This window comes from Echinococcus granulosus (assembly GCF_000524195.1).
Source record: "Echinococcus granulosus chromosome Unknown EG_S00002, whole genome shotgun sequence".
Taxonomy (NCBI): domain Eukaryota; kingdom Metazoa; phylum Platyhelminthes; class Cestoda; order Cyclophyllidea; family Taeniidae; genus Echinococcus; species Echinococcus granulosus.
In genome coordinates this window covers 3,055,948-3,076,462 of record NW_020170382.1, presented here as the reverse complement: position 1 = coordinate 3,076,462, position 20,515 = coordinate 3,055,948, and the positions used below count along the sequence as shown (strand labels likewise).

General features: G+C 40.8%; 3 protein-coding genes across 3 annotated transcripts; 1 reads left to right on the top strand and 2 right to left on the bottom strand. All coding sequences in view use genetic code 11, as the record gives it.

Annotated features, from left to right (window-relative positions):
* Positions 1 to 264: 264 nt before the first annotated feature.
* On the top strand, positions 265 to 1,784 carry EGR_00660 (hypothetical protein; the record flags this gene model as incomplete). Its single annotated transcript, XM_024489909.1, has 3 exons — positions 265 to 450; positions 761 to 940; positions 1,740 to 1,784. The coding sequence occupies 3 exons, from the start codon at positions 265 to 267 to the stop codon at positions 1,782 to 1,784; spliced, it is 411 nt and encodes a 136-aa protein (XP_024355906.1).
* Positions 1,785 to 9,024: 7,240 nt separating this feature from the next.
* On the bottom strand, positions 9,025 to 11,826 carry EGR_00659 (WD repeat-containing protein; the record flags this gene model as incomplete). Its single annotated transcript, XM_024489908.1, has 5 exons — positions 9,025 to 9,126; positions 9,781 to 10,010; positions 10,281 to 10,495; positions 10,895 to 10,971; positions 11,758 to 11,826. 5 exons carry the CDS (start codon positions 11,824 to 11,826, stop codon positions 9,025 to 9,027), a joined length of 693 nt encoding a protein of 230 aa, XP_024355905.1.
* Positions 11,827 to 16,093: 4,267 nt separating this feature from the next.
* Positions 16,094 to 18,779, bottom strand: EGR_00658 (WD repeat-containing protein; the record flags this gene model as incomplete). The annotated part of the gene is made up of 6 exons (XM_024489907.1): positions 16,094 to 16,269; positions 17,206 to 17,418; positions 17,477 to 17,552; positions 17,587 to 17,736; positions 18,573 to 18,665; positions 18,702 to 18,779. The coding sequence occupies 6 exons, from the start codon at positions 18,777 to 18,779 to the stop codon at positions 16,094 to 16,096; spliced, it is 786 nt and encodes a 261-aa protein (XP_024355904.1).
* Positions 18,780 to 20,515: the final 1,736 nt, after the last annotated feature.

The following is a 20,515-nucleotide window of genomic DNA, read 5'->3' as shown; positions in this document are numbered from 1 at the left end:
GTGAAATTCAAGCACTATATCGGGAGACTCATTTCTTAGCTTTCCTTGTATTTCCCAGTTACAGGGGATGTAGTTCAAAATTAATGGAAAAAGATAATTCTGAAGTTTAGTGTCCAACACAAACGAACCCAAATGATAGCCATCTGTGTTAAAAGAAGTTGATGCCAGGAGCTATATGGGAATTCTTCATCTTAGACACTCTTGAGGAAGGTTAGAGAAGATCATGCCAGCCGACAGCGCAGTAACCTCGAGGGTGGCCGCCGGATGGTCATTGATGAGGTGGATGAGGATGAATTTGAGTGTGACGACAACGGGGAAGATGAGGAGGAGGAGGAAGAGAAAAGAGCTAGTAATGAAGATGCTACTCAAAGACGGCCAGTTCCACTGCATCAAGGCGTTGAAATTGAGGAGGTGCTTGATGAAAATGAAGAGGAGTCGAGCAAATCTAAGGTACGTAGAAACTTTCGTGCTACTTAGTGGCATTGGTTAGATGAAAAATATAACATAGAGAATTTCCTAGTGAGGATTTGTTAATTTTATGATCGTGAATGCACGATGTGAGGATTTGATCAAATGTTTTAATACTAATCCGTCCTGAGGAGTCTTAAAATAATTATTCACCCGGGAGGAAATTAATGATGACAAAGATTACAGGGAACAATGGATGTTTCTCTGGTTTAAATCAAGTATTAGACTAGGATACATTTCGTTTGTTTGTTAGAACGGTAATTCCACTAATGGAAGGGACCTGTAATTTTAGAAGAAGGCGAAGTATTTATTCGTGAGTACACTCACGATTGACAGGTCCCGTCACTTTTCATCAATGCATTTTCGTACTAAAAATCGTTATTTAGCAAAGCTGTGTTCTTTTTACAGAAAACTAAAAATTGCGTTGGAATTTTTAAATTACCAGACCGATATTTCTTATCTGACTGATCATGTAAGGCAAGCGAATGAGGGGGTGTGGCTTTTCGTGATAAAATTGAGTAACTGTGCTATTCTACTCAGAATATTTAATTCATTAAAAGAATTTATACTACTAGCCATCATTCTTTCCCAACGAGACGGTACCTTGCTCCAAATTCTACCGTTACCTCATATTCCATTCGTCTATTCTACCTAGCACATGATCATTTGATTGGCTAATGCTCTTAGGAAAGAAAAGTTGATTACTTGGGGGAGAAGCATGTAAGAATTCCAATGAGGATGTTGATGATAAAACAGTACTGCTGACAATTCCTAGTTACTTCAGGTTTGGTACGAACGTGGTTCCCTTTTTGAGTTATTCACCATCGGAACCCAATTTTGCAAGCTATGTCCGGATAGTACTTTCAGCTGTTGCAAGACTCTGAAACCGTGGAACCCGGTTGGCCTAAGTTTGCGAGGTAGACAGGCTTAAAGTTACATATATCAAGCTTCTTTTGAATGCATTTGGTGAGAATCTAAAGTGGCAGCAGAATAGCAGTGAACGCAGCAAAGGCTGCTGTACCGATAGGTGGACGCAATTTTATTCTTTTAACTATCTCTACAAGTCACAACAAACTATTGCAGCTAGGTATATCAAAAACAGCAAGAACCTTTATGGTCACCCGGTGGGGCTCTTGAAATTAAAGGTGACAGATTATTTCTAAAAAAATATAAACCACTTCAAATACTACCTGAGATGGATTAGGTTTTTTGACTAGGTGCTAGGACTGTCTCTAATTTCTTGAAGCATATTTAATTCAATTTTCTGGAAGTTTTCTTTTATTGGAAAATTTTCAGGCATTCTGGAATATCTTTAAACTCCCACTCACGTTCAACCTCCTAGTTGGCTAATATCCCAGGCAGATAGGCTTAAAATGGGCTAGTAATCACTATAGGGTCAAAGCTAATCAAAGTATCGTAAATCCGCCGCAATAGAACCAGTCACTCATGGTTGTCAACACCTAAAGCCATTCGTATTGAAGGTTTTGTCTCCTGGATATTCTGATTGAACAGATTTTATAGTTTGTAGCATATACTACATGCGATAGTCCGCGAAGGAATTGACGAACTTGTTCCCTCAAAAGCTCAATTCCATGTGGTAAGGAGTGTAGCACCTATAACGCTGTTAGGATGGTGGGACGCCTTCTCCCATGCTAAGTGCCGCCATCAATGTCTGAGACATTCGAAAGAAGGTCAACGATTGTCGTAGGCAGAAGTGACGACATTGTGGGAAGGAATATTTAAACAGACTGTCTTCAGCAGGTGCTCTGACTTCTTCCTCCGGAAGGACATTATGGGGGCACAACGGTCACTCCTTCACTACGATGTAACTAGGAACGTTAGGCAAAACCGTTGACAGGTAGTAAAAGTTGTATATTTGTTGATATTACAGAAAGAAATCACACCCAATGCCAAGGGTGACACCCAAAATGACGCGAACAGTGGAGTTAAGGTGGGTTCTAATTCTTTTCCAGATGATACTTCAGTTACCTTTCAAGAGTAAATTAGGTATATTCATATGTAATGATGATGACAATACATTACTTCATTTGAAGCACAAATGTGATATGATAAAGTCATCAGCGGAATATACGGGTAGGGACAAAGATAATATTACCATTTTTTCTCTTTGTCTATGACTCTGCAAAATAACTATTAAAAATTGTAGATATAAGGGCCAGAAATTAAGAGGCTATTGGCCAGTGAACCCTGTTTGTTTACGAATTCTAGCAACTGGAATTGGAACAAATTGGGAAGGAGGCGTTCCGTTCTACCACAGGTATGTCTAAATTTAGGAGTGGAGTCGGACACGTAATTAAAACAGGCGATTTTGTCGCTTCGTCAATTCCAAGACTTGTGTCAAGTGATCAAAAGAGCTCGTGGTGCTTTCGATGGACTTTGCTGCAATGATTTGCTGGATGCAATTTTAGATATGCCTGCGTTAGAAAGCGCCGAGGTCAACCGTCTCATCAGACAGGTTCACAGTGACCTTAATGGTTGCAAATTGAACGTGTTTGCCTGACGAACTCAGCTTAACTCAGATTTTTTAAGTGACAAAATCTCCCTAGTAAATGTGCAGAGTATTTGAGGAGGTTGGGACATGCGACAGCGAAAAGCACTGCCGTGAAATGGTTTAACCCATCCCGTTATAATAGGCGACCACACTCCATGATACATCTTTTTCACAAGGCCTCATTATTTTAACGACAAGAAAAACTTGAAGTTAAGGTGTCAAAAACCTCCAGTATTTAGCACGAGTGATGCAGCAATTGGTTTACGTCAACATTAACTGGGAAGGGGAAGTCGTGAAAGAGGAGCTAAGCAAATGGGTGTTATAGGCCATGAAATAACAAATAACAGGTAATGAGCTCCATCAGCTATCATTTGTTGGAAGAGCATTATTTGCTGACTAACTAATTAGGAATGAAAAGTTGCTTTTATATTTTATTCCAATATTATGCAGACGAACTTATTACAAGTTAGCTCAAAACTATCCACTTACTACCCACATCACCCAACCAGCATTACGCTTTGTAAATGGGGGTGTGTGGAGTAGCTTGCAGACGGAAATGACCTCCTTGAAGGTGTGCGTGCACAACTCCTTCATGAGAAACAGTTTGATCTAGTGAATCACATGGACGAGATAATACAGGACCTCGCACCTTGTACCGCTACAAAGCTTTATTTTGAGAGGAAGAGAAGGAGTTACTATCTCATCCTCTTGCCACCAGCAATAGAAAAGCACGTAAATCGCCTGCGAAATGGAATAATTGGTTGTAAAATTCAAGTGAGATAGAGAGGCTGCAGCTAGGCTTTTTCTTGTCTGCTAGGAAGAAAGCACTTGAAAAGGTAATTCACATTGGGCGTTTCAAAAGGATTTTAATGGTGCTCACATTAGTAAAATATTTCAAGAAACTGTCTCCATCATTTCAAAGTTTGTCCACAATAACTGCGCGATATTTTTGGCTACTGTGAACATTTCTATTTCCTGGTGCCTTGTCGAAGGTATGAGGTGCTAGAAGCGCATGCGGCATGAGTATGCGCCACTTACAACCTGTGAAAATGCCATAGCATAGTAGAACCAATGTTTGGTGTTACAAACTGCTGTGTATTTGTGATCATGGGTACTGTCAAGATGCCAACAAGAATAACCAAGAGGAAGAGACTTCAGAACACTGGGTGCTCGCCTATTGGATGGAGCACTGAAGTCCTGCGTTAATTTGTCTTGACCTCGCAGTGGATACTGGTAAATTTAACGTATCTTTATATGATATTGACACATCAGAGGGGAAATGAACGTGAGGACGAACAGTATAACCTCCCAGATTGTTAAGGGAAAGGGAAATACCGGAAACTTCTAGTAACATCGGAATAGAAGCCAGTTACAAGCATTCCCAGCATTTACGTGACGTCGTACTCCATTTAAATTAAAATCATTGTTATGCGTGCCATCTTCAACCATCTCCGATTTTACGCCTTGTCAGAGCTTATGACAGAAATCCAATTCATTGAAACCGCATACAAAACAGGATTATTTTCGTGTCAGCTGTGCTAATCGCAAATTCTGAAGCGGTTTAACTCATTCACTTCTTAGTTGAACGACCTGCATTACATAGATCTCATTTGAAAGAGTCAAAACAAATGTCTAAAATGGGTTTGCACTAACTCATTTTGCATTATGAAACGCTTGCCTGCCAATAAAACCAACGTCACATATATGTGACATTCTACTTCTTGTATACCGCAAACAGATCGGCTGATAACAGATCTTCCTCGATCTGAGGGGGATCAGATCAGGTGATGTGATGAGTTCGGCAACCTAGTATCCAGATCGTATTGAGGCAATAAGGGCAACACATCTTGATTATGAATTTGTTAAGCTTAAAGGGTTTCCTGTTAAGTCACAATTAATCAAAAAAGATGAATATTTGACTCCAGTTGATTAAAGCATATTGTCTCATTTTTTTACCCTTATCAGTCTTAAAAATTTTCTTTTATTTTGTGAAGAAGATATTGAAAGAAAACGCGTGGAACTCATACAAGGGCTTAAAGGAACCGATCCAATCAAATTGAAATCAGGTACTATCTAACGCTTCTACAAAATGCTTAACTATCTCTTTCAACTTCTAGCTCTCGACATTAAACTTGATGCGGAAATGTTGGAGCAGTATATATTTGCCCTCGAGACAATCAGCTTACCTCAAGGTGGGCGCTTAAAATTTGCTTCTATTTATTTATTTATTTTTTTACTTGCTGTATTCGCATAGTGAATAAATAGGTCTGGATAATTGTGCTGTTATTCAATCGTCCATCAAACATTTTAATTTTTAAGTGCACCACTTGATTTTTTTCTCATCGGATAAAAAACGGTTTATTACTAGGCGAATACGAATTTGTCTACAATGCATTGGATAGAATCAGCAAGAGTGCTAGATTCAACGTCGCAGTCCTGATGTTGGACGGTGCCGTGACGAAAGGTAATTGAAGTGGTTAACTGGGTGGAATTAGCGTAGTAGCACCAACTTTCAGACTTAATTTATCTATAGTTAAGTTCGCCTTCAAGTCATCCTTAAAATAAACACTTTTTGATATGTGATTTGAAAGACTTTGTACACATCCTCCGAACCCTATCGATGTGGGCGAAAGATGTCAATAAGCAACCACGCCATTATATTTCACCTGAATCGTACTAATATTGACAATTTTGTCTTATAATTCTCTTTGCTCGTATCAGTTTGTGCATTTTTCAATTATACAGTTTAAATCATTGGGAGAAGATCCGTGAAACCATTTATTCATCGAAATAATCACGATTGGAAGATATGAAGCCTACTTCCTCTTATCTCCTCGTAAGATCTAGGATAAGACCTTCTCTTAACTAGTTCATTAGGCCAGGCTTTTTCTCAGCAAGAAGTTGCTTCTCTACACTCGACTTATATCTGTATAACTGCTTTGGCTTTCAGCCGAAAATCCACTGTACGCGTTTCTGCCTGAGGTCTACCACACCCACAAGCCAAGTCAGCGTGGTTTTGTAAAGACAAAGTGATGCGAGCCTCAGAAGTGCTCCCTTGGGAGTTTTTCGTGCAGGGTCACGTAGTCTTAAAGACGCCATACGTTGCTTCAGAGAAATAGGCTTTGCCGACACTTCAAATTTTACTTCAGGAATGCACATTGTGTCAGTAGCCTTCGAGCACATTGGCACCAACTGTTTCAAAGCAATCCATCATCAGGGTTTTGTCAGCACGCGGTTTGAATTTGTAGTTTCGTTTCACCATTGAATTTTGAATAGCAAATATGTTGAAACAAAAACGAGTTCATTTGCCTTCCTCACGTCTTTTACACTCTCACATTGCTCACATGTGCTTCGAATAGTCTGCAATCTTTCACTAATAAGGTTGAAGAGCTTCCGTTGAACATTTTGCATCTTGCTGATCTTGTAGTTGATCTCCCAATTGGAGGCCAGTCGTTATTAACAGCATGCATCTGCAACTGGTGCAAAAAGCCACGAATAGATGGATTAGCAAACCGGGATTTTCGCGTTCGGACAGGGCGTATCCGAGTGTCTTGAAATGCTGTAAAAGAAGCTTCTTGAATACATTATACGTCTTTGCATCTATCCCAACCAAGTGCAAGAAGTAGGGTACTTTGAGAATGAGGACGCAAAATTAGCGTCAATTGTGCCCACCAGGACAGAAGATTAAAGTCGTACCTCATCAGAAGTCATTCAGTTTGAAGCCGGGCTCGTTCCGAAAGTGTTTTTATAACTTTTTGTCCCTTGTATGCAGATATAAACCAATTGCTTAATCAATCGCCCCCAATCTTACTGAAGGGTTATTGGTACGTTAGTTAGTGGTAGTGGGTGGGAGAGTTTTCCCAATCCCGATTTGTCTGTCTTTGAGTGGGCTGAAGCGTTTGAAATTTTCAAGTCATCACTGTATCGCCTACCACCCACTGAATCCTCTGCATCACCTGAACGACACAATTTTCTTGTCTTCCGTTGCTTCTCATCAATGATTGTCTTCAAAATTAACATACGACATCTCTTTCTTTAGGTTATTTAATCAAAAAAGAGTTAAATGCCTCGTGATTACTTAATTGCGATAAGTGGTGTGAATTGGTTGATAGGCCCCTATGAAGGTGATAGTAAATTCACACTTTACTACTTCGTAACCTATTTCAGCTGTCCAGGAGATCTTCGACAAACTACACTCTTCTGCCGTATCCGCTGACTACAACATAGCGGAACTACAAAGTAGATTCGCAGCTTAAACAATCAACCGTGCTTGGCGCATCAGCTTTTCTAACGTAGCTTGCTGTTCAGTTGAGTGATGTCTTTTTCCATTTTTATGGTTACATTGCTGAACATGTAATGTTTTGTATTTACCAGTGGAGAAGGAATATAATTCCTGAGTAATCTTAACAAACCCCCGTTAGATCCCTAAAAATTGCTTTTGTGTAGCAACTCCAGACCTAACTGTTGGTGGACGTTTCGTATTTCTTACACCGGTACGGGTAACTCCTAACCTTGAAGTCTATAACTAGATAGCTATAAAAGGGAAAACAGTTACCACGACATCCACATTTTGACAACAATATCCAATGTGTGGTGAGGCCGTTCTTCACCTCCTGGTTGAAATTTGCGTATGCGTTCCACAGCAATTTATGTGCCAAGTCATCACGGATACAAAGTCGATCTATTGCACGATCCGCTGCTCCCTGGTAACATTTGCTTTTTTGCTAACTGAGACGGTGGAATCAGTGATGCTGTTGTGTCCGAAATCCCCATGCAGGTATCGCAACAATTAAAATTCTACAAATCGTTTTGCTTTAGTGTCACGGAAAGACTTGGATAGTAGACTAGATAGTATAGCGCGAACGGGAAAGGGTAGCACTTGTAGCCTTAGAGTCCTCAACCAGAGAACCTAAAGCTTCCAGCGAAGGTGTACTCTGTTTGAGGCGCTTCTGACATTATCCCAGACACAGAACTTGCATACGGCCGTTTATTGAAATCACTTCAATCGCTGCTCTTCCATACAACTGCCGTTGATCTCCATCCCGACGTCTCGAACTTCAGTAACGGCAAAGCACGCACATCCATTCATACTACCACGCTGTCTGCGGCAGTACGTTCCATTAGTTGACGTAGGTTTGTGATGTGTACCGCAGCGTCTCGCATAATTTTGTACAGAATCGAAAGAGACATGCGCAGACTGCATCCGGGCATTTTATTCAGCGAAACCTGCATTAACAGAGAGTCCAGATGCACCAGGCTCACACTCGCGGACGACTACATGGAACGTTCTAGCAGGACTGGGATATTTAATTTCAATCCTATAAAACGGGACGCTATCATGGTGGTAGCAACTCCGTCCTCTTACCGAGAGTCACACTCTTCCCCATGTATTGATAGGGCGCAGAGTAATCGGCAAGCGATGAATGGAGACATCAAATCCGACCCTGAGAATTGCTACGCATGCCTACAGAAAACTTCAACCGCAGTCTGTCCAGTAACTGGACGCTTATCAATAGGGCATGTAAGTGGTTCTAATGTAAAAATTTAAGTGATGATCGCGGTTAAATCAACTGTAAAAATATCGGTTCCCACCCACAAACCCCAACGTCCCGGTACGGCTTTAACAAACGTCAGGTCAGTGACAAAACCTCTCCAAGACAAAACTAAACTACACACTCTGACAAACATACCGTAAGCAATTATTTCTTTGCAATTACAAATCAATCAGAATAAACTCTAAAATAATTTCTCTTCTTTGAAAGAGCATAGGATACATTCCCCGTGGAAGCATCAAATTTTACGCAATGAGGAGATTGGATTGTCATTATGCCGAACAAACCTATTTCTCAACTAAAAAATGGGAATTCAGTAACTTTTCTTTCATTTTGGTATATATCACAAGAGGTGGGGCTCCAGAAATGGTATGAGGTACACATAAGGAGGGTGGGCGGTTCAATATTCGGTTAGCCGGTTGTGTGATAGTCGATCCTAGGACAATATTTTCTTTAAAAATAAGAATGGGGCTTTAGTAATGACAAGCTGCATCACAGGGGCTCCTTGATGATCGAGTAGGTCAGAACCAATTCTCCTGGTTGTTTCCAGTAGAAATGACGCACTGTTCTCAGATTCATTTCGGGATCCAGTAGCTAAACATTAAAGAATTCTCCTGTACAAACAATCATAATAAAGTCATTTGACGGGTTTGTTGCTAAGATTACAAAGAAGAACCGAATACCCCATTCTAGACGCTTTTTGGTGTTCCGACACGACAAAGAGCCAAACCGACCAATGTAAATTATGCTCCTCATTCCAAGAACATTCTACATCCATTTGATTGTCTTAGAATCGACTCAAATATCTACCGCATGAAAAAAAAAACATTTAGCATAAAGTCATGAAGAACAGTTTTGCCTTGTTTTTGACATGCAGGATCACGTAAGTGAACAACCAGGGAGTCAAATGTAAAATAAAAATAGAGAATTCTGTCCGCTGTCGAACATCATTGTTTTGTGGATTCATTTAAGTTGTTGGCAAACTTAGGTGTGAATTATATCAAAGAGGAACAGCGTTCTTTCATAGGCCGGGTTATCTTGAAGCAAAAAATTCATCTCCACCATGGTTCGTGCTTAGCATGGTAATCAATTTACCTCCTTTGTAGATTCGTTTATGAGTGGAAAGAAAAACCTAAAGTAGCCAGAAAGATCCAAAGCGCTTCAAACGTTCATTAAACTACAAATAGGCATCTGAGATCGCAAGAGATAAGGGGGAAAAATAAAGGTGGTTGATCAAGGTAGACTCACGTGATCGCCACACCAGACTTGGATAATGTCCTCCGGTGTGGAAGTGGCTTTGAAAGCGGCGTTAGCAACGGCTGTGAGGTCAGCCAATGTGGTGCCGGGTGGCGCCTGAGCGGGCACGAAAGTGACGTTGGTGGCCATAAGCTGGGTCGGATTTTCACCACCGCCTCCAGTTCCAGCACCACCATTGCCAGCTTGCGTAGAACCCGCCTGTCCATTCGAATGCGGCGATTCTAGAAAAGAAGCAGAGGAAAGTTGGTTATTTCTCCGTCGGTAAATAGCTGCAGACTACAGTCACTTTTCTGATAGTATGGGGTCGTTCAGCATAGTTTCTTTAAAATTCCGAGCTATTTTGCAGCTTTTTTATCAGGTAATTGGAGTGGAGTAGTTCCATACTCAACCATCAAAATACGATCAGAAGTTTAAAAAAACACGATAAATTAAATTCAATCACCATTATACCAAGCCATTTTTGATCTGACGGCAGCAAGGTCATTCATTACCTTCAGAGTTGGCGGTAGTGTTTGTGGGATTCTGCGAACCGTTGGACATCTGATCGACAGGAACTGAGGTGGCAGACTCGACCAGTTCGAGCATTCGCCGAAACTCGTATTCCATCACTTTTCGGATGGTCAGTGTTTCATTGGCCGACAAACGCTCCCGATTGGTTATTGTTACACCTGCAGCAGTTGCTGGTGCGTTGGCTGGTGTTGGCAAGCTAAAATTGCAGGAGATAATAGGTATGGAAGATTTTATACCTCTCACTCTGTCCTTGCTTAACTAGACTCTAGGTAAGACGAATACTTTAAAAGTGACGCTACTGGTGCGGGGGATAGACGGTACTGAACGTCCAGCTGACTATAAATAAGACTAAGAAGAATGGGGAAGGAGCTCTAGAAATGGCTGCGAAGAGAACTAACAACTAAAGAGGTAGCAGGAGAGTTGAGTGAGAGTATTCAATGTGCATTAAATACAACTAAGGCTAGGTTTTCATTCTCTACACTTCACCTATCACCGACACGGGAAAATTGGAGGTATAAATGAACAACAATTTCAAATGCTACCTAAATCTGAACCAAATTCGATAAAATACTTCAAAAAGGAAGTCAAATCTTACGTCTTTGATTTGGGATTGGTGATTTTGAGATCTTGTGTAAGACAGAACGGTATCTTTGCTGCTTTGATGGCTTTGTGCTGTAAGGAAAGGAGAGCATTAGGAGACGTCTACCCAAAGTGTTGAGGATGGAAACTTCAAATCTGGTTGGGACGATGAAGTAGAAGCATTACTCCCAATACAACCATCGTCAAACCATGGATTTGGAGAATTGGTCGAGAGGGGTCTAATGCGTTTCAATAACAGTCTTCCTTAATACACCTGAGAGAATCCAGGAATGAAGAATTGAAAACTTCTGCGGCTAATAAGTTCCCTCCTACCTGTAAAGGTCAAAACGCCTATTACTATGGAATTTGCTACTGTCGTCTGCACAGCGATGACTCTATACTCATGGTTTTACATGGGATAACCAATGAAGAACCATGGCCAGAAAGCAGGGTGCAGATTTGAAGCGTTGACAATAACGCAGACACTTGAAATGCCACTTACGGCGATAACGACATCAGTAATCCACTCTGGCACGTGCTCGCACAAGAGTCGTTGCTCCTTTGAGAGTGCCGTGTCGTGGATAATGAAACGAGCCAGAGCGCGTCCACGACTGTCGCTGAAACAGTGAAAAGAAAACAATGCTGCCATAATCAGGTCACTTGTTAAGTCTGGACGACAATCACCTACTCAATATAACCACAGCAGTGTGAAAATAGAAAAGACAAAGTTGGCTGCTCACCTTAAAATGATGGGAATGTGGTCGGGTAGTGAGACGCATCCTTTCGTCAAATTTGGTGCGTCTTCAAGGAAAGAAAAGAAAAGTAGTGGAAAGAGCAACGCGCAAGCTCGTTCCTTCAATCTCTCCACATGAAACTTACTATCGCCTTCACCACATAGCTGAGCCTTTGGCCAGCTTTCGAAAATCGCTTGCAGTAGCAGTTGACCATAGTTGACTGAAATAGAAACACATAAAAGTCCAGAGATGTTACAATTAACTTTGACCGTATCTTCAGTCTTCCAGGCTTTCATATTTAAGCCTCCAAAGGGAAGAGGGAAGGAAACAGACACACGTTTGTGCCAAATCAAGCAGTTTTATGGTAGTAGGGCGCTCACCCGGTTGAATGGGAAGATGATCAGTGATCGATCTCGGTCATGACAGTATTGCTCAAGGAGGTCAAAACTTACTTTTTTGATCGGAAGAGTCTTCAGAACTTGCAAATCCAGCGTCCTTGAGGGTTATGTGCGCAGAAAGGGCGTCCGAACTGTCCAGATGAATGATAGGAAACTGTGTAGAGAGGAGGCGAGAAAAGGAATCAAATAACTTGGGCTATTAAGCCTGATTACCATTAAAGAGTACTTAACAGGGCAAAGACACTCACACCACACCGCAGATCAACTGAGAACCAACTGGGCACATAGATAAACTTCTCGCGTTCCTTCACCACGGCATCGAAATCGACGGGTCCAAGGTCTTGCACAATTTTGGCCTTCAAAATGCATAATGCCACTGTTTGAAACATTCCTTTTCGTCAAAAAATCCTAGAAGACTAATTCCCATGTTTAATTGGAGTACCACCTAACCCAAATTAAAGCATGACTCTATCTAGGGGATTTCCAAATCCTCTTTGAATAAATAACCATTGACAATGATGGAGAAACCCAGACGCTCAACCACTGCTTTAAAACACACAACTTTTGCAAGATATTGGGTGCAATATCCACGCAAACCATATTAATAATTGCCTTGATGAAACAATTTCCTGAAAGTGCTCACTGGAAGGGGCAATCAAGCTTAAATTAAAATTATTGCACAGGAACTTTTTCAAGAGTCTAGCTAATGACGAAGCAGTACCGGCATTCACGTAAGTTTTGACCGGTTTCAAATCTTGCTTTTTGGATAAATAAATAATTATTACTTTGAAATGTTTCGACTGCCGCATCTTTTCAATTTCGCAATGGCATTAGCCCCACCTAAAAAACACAAAATTTACAAGAACCATTCCTGATGCCAATTCTGTTACAAAATGGCGTTTATGTGGTTAAGTCCAAGCCCTGTCAAGGTCCAGAGTAAAGTAGGCAGGAGGCGAAGATTTCAACGCGACATGTGGGTACTTGAATGCCGAAGACAGAGACAAGAACGCGAGTCTCGAGACGCTCCAGAACTTTCGAAAACTAGCCATGAAAAAGAGTACTCCGGGAAAATCGAAACAGACTTTTCCGAGGGTTTCATTGAAGCAGCGGCTGAACAGATGGGCAAGGAAGTTGAACATACGCACAAATTCCACTACACGGAATCAAGGCGAGGGTAGCCAAATGCATAGGGAAATTTCCAGTCAGTCTGAAATAGCGAATGATGCCTAACTGGCACCACTGTTGCCAGATGACGCGCCATCATAAACTCCCCGAAACTATTTCATTTGCTGAAATGGTCGGCATTTCAATCCATCCTCCTTTCCCAACGAGACAGTGGCTTACTCCGAATCCAACATTTTTTCTGTAGAAGCAAACAACATCGTCCCAAGTGTCTCCGTTTCTCAACTATTTATTCTCCATGTGATCACGTGATTATCTAATAGTAATGCCAAGAATAGGTGAGGAAATGTGATATTTGAGGAGAGTGTGGCGAATAAAGTTGAGGCGGCATCGCTCTCTCTTCCCCCCATTTCAAAGTGTAAGTCTTTTCACGGCTAAATTTTTGTCGTATAAGAAATGGCAACTGACTGACTGACTAGGCTTGACTTTTTCCCGAGGTATTTTATCGGATAGATCTCAGATACAATTGTTTGGCTCCAAGCAAGCAATCCGTGCACCACACACACAAAGCAAACAGCCTTTTGGGGATGAAATGAGGCGTGATTTTGGAGTTTGGAATAGATGTTGAGTGGGTCGTTTGGGAGTAAACAATGATGCTTGCTCCCCTCCTCCCACCTCTCAGTACAGGTCATTGATGCATGGCATAAGATACCCGTTTACTTAGCACTTAGCAAATAAGATACATATTTCCTCGGCTTTTGTTGATTGAAATCACAAATTAGAATATAGGTTTCAGAGAAATAGGCCTAAAGAGTAGTTTTTTGGACTTGACAGATAACAACTCTATAGATAAGTCCACTCAACTTGCCATATTATTACAATTGTTAGATGGAAATGTAAAAACAAAGGTCCAAAAACGGGCCACAAACATTTCATGAAATGGACTCGAACAACCGAAAGAAAGCCAATTGAATAATCCCGGGATGTCACGCAGCAAAAGTGAAATATCTGTCAAGGTGCACGACTGAGGCCAATTTCGCTTTAACTACGTTACCCTCTTGATCTTTCAATCTCCAGGTAAACATTGTGGGATTAAAGTAATCGAGAAACTAATGAGTACCTGTAAAACGTCGTAAATTGCAACGTGGTTGTTGGCATCACGAGTAACGATGAAGCGCTTTTCACTGCAAATATGGTACTGCACGATTGGAGCGCCACCTAGAAGGAAATAAGAGATGAGTGGCTTCAGCTATGTTGGATTTACAGGGGGTTAGATACAGTAATGAAATTGTGTCCGTCAAGTGAATGAAAAATGCTAATGTTCATTTTGGTAACGACTTGCAGCTTGTGAGAACTTGGGACGTGCCTGAGATGTGTGTCAACCTATCGATGTGGTACTCCTTAATTGCGCCCTCAAATCTTTTCTTTCTATCCAGAACTCTCTTCGACAAAGTGGCTATTGAACCTGAGAGGTGCGATTTGAGCTTGTCTGCTTCCAAAGATGTAGGACACTGTATGATTTTTGGTATAATATGCCCCATACAATGCATTCACAGATGTTACTTATTTCAACTATGTTATAAAAATGCGACGTTTTTGGATTATTATAGAATGCGGTTCTTTTAGCGTTCCAAACTTTAGGCGAAGGAACATATGACGCTATAAAACAAATTTTAGAAGAAGCTACTACAACTTTGGGGCCAAGTTTGAATTCGCAAAGGATAGATAGTACCGCACTGATAGACTGAAGCATATCAATGTTCTATAATGCTACAAATAAACAAAACAATTCACAAATCCAAAGAATACACGACTTTTATCGGTCTCCCGATAAGGTTGTACAGATCTTTTGAGTCTCTCACGATTCGACCCCCAAGGCGAAGGACCAAAACTCATTCATGTAATATAAGCTACTAGCCTTCCAGCCTTCTCGTACGTTTGCAAAATACGTAACCTCCAGCTCACTCAGAGCTATTTATTCAATTGAAATGAAATCACAGACCTTTGATGATGAAGGTGGGAACAGAGGTGGGCACGGTGAGGTGGAGCTGCCGTTGCTCCATCGGCGTTTCTGACGTCTCGTGTGTCCAGGGTGAAGTGTTCAGCGTATCAGCTTCCACGGAATGACCGCCACTTCGACGCATGGAGCCACGTGGAGCTTTACGCAGAGGTGAGTTAATTGGCTGAATAAAGGGAATGCAAAAGAACAAATCTGAATCCCCGTCTAGGGAGACAAATTCAGTCCTCTGTTGCATCGCTTGTGATCCTCAGTGTAGGCCACGTAGTTTATAAAAAGAAGGCTGCAACCGAGAGCTGCTTAAATGTCACCACTTAATTTTCCATTTCATCTATGTTTTCAGGGTAATTACTTTACGCAACTTTGAGTCAGCCACTTCCAAAAAAAAACAGTCCTTAACCCTCAGAAAGGTTATTTTACAGAAAATATTAAAAATGCATTGTTTGGGTTCAATCAAAGAGCATTCAGCAGGACTTAAGAGAAATAAAAGACGCCCAACTTCTGCCATTTAAAAAAAATAGGATTTCTGATTTGTTCTACATTATCAGTCAAAATAATACAGTAAAGCGTAAGAAGGGAGAAATCGCACTAAAAGTTCAATTTCCACTACTTCTTTTTAGGAAAGGAACTCAAAGCACCTTAACAGTAAAATAAATGCTTTGTAATAATACTGCTTAGTTGGTTATCAAACTACTTACAAAGTACTTATTGAAAAAGGGAATAATTTCCTATCATCACCTTGATTCACGGCATGAACAATGTTAAAATGAACATTGGGAAAGAAAAATCAAATTAAATTTTTTTTCCTCATTCGGTTCCTTTGGGCTAAAGATCAACAAAATAATACTATGCAAAACTTCGCCATTCAACAGAGAGTCCAGGTACCCCAGATGGACTGTCCATTTTAGCTCAATGAACCGGATCACGTTCTACTTAATCCCTTCTCATTTAACAAAAAACGAATTAAAGTCACCAAATTGCAGTCGAGCAGTACAGTGTATTTTTTTATGAAGTGAACGTTGTCCTAACGTCGAATTAAACAATTTCTTTACATCAACAATAAATAATTCCAAGGAGAAACGCCTCAAAAGATGAACAAAATTCTTCTCACAGACAATGTCTGCTTTTTAGTAGTCACGCATATATGACATTGGCAACGTGAGTGTCATCAATTACGTTTGCCGGTTTTATCTACCCAAGTTCCCAATATTTTCTGATCAGACAAGTTTGCAAGGAAAAAGCTTAAGTGCTAGACAAAACTTCCTAGAAAGAAAATTGTCAGACAAATTCTTCCGTCTCTAAAAGTATGTAAAGGCCAGAATTATTTCAAAATGATAAGTGGAATTCGGTCGATTTCATTCCACGCGACTTTTCCAATGCAAAAAAGTATTGCAATAGCAACAAAGAAACATACCCAACATTTCACATCGGTTCCGCTAGTAGAGGCCCAAAGATGGGGACCATCAGAATTCTCCACATAGAGGAGCTATTGAAAAAAGGTGAAGTAAGAAAGAACCGAATATTGACTTAAAGGGTTGCAAAGAAGTCAGTTCACAAGCACCTTAAGAACAGGGTTTGATTCCCAACCAATAAGAAATGAATCATCAGTATTGCGAAGCGTCGTTGCAAAGATATTCTTATCCCGTCCCGAGGAGTAGACCTCTGTCCAAGCAGGATTAGTCTACAGAGATTAGTTAAATTGCAGTAACTAGTGGAAATAGGCCATACCTGCAACGTCCACACCCCTTCTGAATGTCGATGGATAGTCTCCGTGCATCGACGCATTCCCACTGACCAGAGTTTGATGGTTCCGTCCGAACTGCCCGATAGGATCTCCTGCGTATCGGGACGAATCAGAAGGGCTCGCACGTTGTCCGTATGGCCGCGTAATTGACCAATCGGCTGGCAGGTTCGGGGGTCCCACATCCGGATGAGTTTATCGGGGCTACCGGCAACGAGAATCGATCCTGCCGGGTCCATGGCCAAACTGTAAATGCTATCCTTCTCATCGGAGAAAGAAGATGCTAAGAGATAATTGAAAACGCGGGAAAATTACTTGTAACTGTATTGTTTTTAGGCGTTAGATTGCGAAGTGTGTTAACATCCCAAAGAAATATAGCATGGTCCAAACCGGCACTGGCAACTTCTTCTTTGTGTTGCGCGTAAGCCAGCACGAGAACATAATCTTTGTGTGTTGGGAGGGTGGACATACAAAAACCTGTCCGTGCATTCCAAACTTTGACTGTAGTGTCATTTGATGCGGATATCACTGTAAAATAAAGGAGAGTTACCATTTTGAAGAGGTAATAGCAGGAAAAATAGCTTACGATACTCGCCGTCACAACACAAAACGATATCATTAACCCAATCAGCATGGTGTTCCATGCTTTGCAAATATGGGTCCTAATGAGTAAACAAGGAAAGAATATAACCTTACTGATTGGCGTTTTATGTCCCAAACACGAATCACGGAGTCTCGACCGGCTGTGTATAATCTTTTCTGATATGGGTCGTAATCCAAAGAATTGACACCGAACCGGTTGCGACGTTCTTCTTTGGCCCTCAATACCATTGAAAGGCATATTTTCTTTCGAGAGTAATTCATTAGGGATAGAGAAAAGGGATATTCAGGTAAAAATTACAGCTAAAGTGACTTGGTACATATAAGAATTAGTAGGAGGGGAAATTCACACCATACTGCAAACAGCGAGACATTTTACTGGTAGGGTAAAAAATACAAGTTCCCACTTTCGCCCTTGGTTAAGACAAAGTAAGAGTGAGTAGGCTCCTCAATAAAATTAAAAACCTTAGATGTTACGAAAATGCCATTAAAGCCCCCGAGAGAAAAATTTGTATATGCTTGGAAAATCGGCCGCGAATTTCGGTCCTTGCTATTGGCCTTTGTAGTTGAAAACGGTGCACAACATTCTCATATAGAATTACTAAACATTGTGTTCATAAGCTACTTGTGCCTTGATTTGCATTCCCAAATATCCAAATTTCTTAATCACTGTGGGACGTGATATCGCCGGCTCAAAACACATAAGAGCACATACTTGAAAAGCATGCTACTCCTCGACTTGATATTAGGCGAAGCTGTATGTACTGTAATACTTATGCTATTTTAATGTACATTTAAGAAAAGAGGCAAGGTAACAATTTGGATCTGGTGACAGAATCGGCGTCTCCCAAGCCTGAGAACGATTGCGGTTCCTCCCCTCTCCAAACTTTGTACTTTTTTCCCGATCCACTTCCCTTGAATAAGTATATCGAAATTAAATCAACCGGGTTGTTCTAGGCGCACTAAGAACAGGGAAGAGGAGACCTGCGAGTTTCCCTCTGCAGTACTGAGGTCAAATGCGTAGAGTCATAAGTTGGCCTTTCTGCAACACTTGCCTTAACACTTTCTATTTAAAAGTTGACCATGAAAATAAGAGTATAATACGTAAATAATCTATAAAATACCGAGATGTCGCAGTCACCATTTCGTTGTGCATTTAGAATAACTCCTGGAATCTACTAGATGCCCTATATACCAAGATATTGGCATACTTCAACAAATAAATCCAACAATATAATTTTTGCAGCAATAAAACTGCCTTTTTTACCACGTACTAGTTGTGGAATCATGGTTCCACCTACAAGATTGCACTGTGGGGCTACGACTCCGGTGTCCACATTTCAGGAAAAAATCCATTCTAACTCTTTGTTACTTCTGACCCAAGTGTATCCCTCGAAGCCAAAAAGTTAATTTAAACCCTAACTTTGGATGAAATTGTTCTTGGGTCTAGTAGGTTTCATTTGTACGCGTTCGCTTACATAGCACGCATTCCCCTGTGAGTGGAACAGCCGAAGAGGCATATCCGTCTTTCCTCCTAATTATTCTCTTTATTGAAGTCCACAAATGCAGCATCCCAAGTCTTCGCTAAAGTAGTGGCAAACCGAAGCAGTGTAGAAGAGCATATGTAATACTTATGTTGTTTTAATGTGCCTTTCAGGGAGGAGGCAAGCAAAAAATTCGAACCTGGGAACGGGATCGCCCTCTCCCTTACCTAGTGACTGCGCTCCCCTCCTTCTTGAATATTGTATTTTCCCTATACATCTTGTCGTCTTTAATAAAGATGTCCAAAGTAAACCAACCGGGCTTGTCTAGGAACGCTAGGAATCGGGAAGCGGAGACCGAGGAGTCTCGCTCCAAAATACATTAAAATAAAGCCCTACTTACTTTGATAACCCCAAATGTAGTTAATTATAAACTTTACATCATTTATTTCATGACTAACCATGGAATAAATGAAATGTAAATAAAACCGCAGCGAATCAGCTTACTAGGCTTAATTAAAGCCTTTTATTTCACATTTGGGCTATATTTACATTTTTGAAAGTAAACTTAATGCCGCAAATAAAGCTAAAACAAAACAAGATTAGCATGTTATGCATTAACCGAAGTGTAAAGTGTCGAATGCTATTTTAATAATGCACGAGGAGAGTTTCCCGTATCGTAAAACTTATCGCAAGCTGCCCACGTGTCTTAGATTTTGTAATTCAAAAAAGACCTTTGTCGTGGCTTTGCTGGTGCAGCGCGTCAACTGGTTATTTAACTCTGCGTTCGGCTACGTGGGCACGTAAGTCGCCACGGATTGTACTTTTACTTGCCGGCTTAGCTCCTCAAGCATCCTAAGCGTCGGCAATACATTCTTCACCATAGAAGCATGACTGTTGACTACTTCAGAAAATCGTTGAAGCAATATATTCATGTTACTTCATCCATTCAAAATAACCTCATCTCAGTATCAGTAAACAAGTGCTGGTAATTTCGGTGCTAGAGTCATTCATACAAAGCCTTTCTTAAAAAAATCAAATGCAAACATCTTTTATTGTTGACCACCGTTATGGACTGGAGTGTAACTCTTAGTGTGACTATTTCCGAACCTAGGTAGGGTTGTAGTACCAAGAGCCTTTTCAGGGGTTATAATAAGCTAAAGTAGAAAGCAAGGACGCATTTTACGAGCCCAAAAAGAGCTAAGAGCTATTAGGTTATCCAGAAGTGTAAATCACGGGCTGATATGGCCGCGTAGTTAGATAAACAACAGATCAGAACACTGCGGATAGCTAGTAGCAGCTAACATGAATAATCCGTCAAACACTATTACTACCATAATTGCGGTTTGAGATGCCTAGTAAATGCTGTGGTCTACGAAAAACAATTGCATAGCAGAGCACAAAGCATTAATATGGCCATTATTTAACCCCTGAGACGAAAAATTTTGGAAATTTTTATAAGTTATCTATTTAGTAGGAAACGTTCATAATGAGCATGCACAGATAAATAAATACTGGTAACATTGCCACAGAATAATACATAT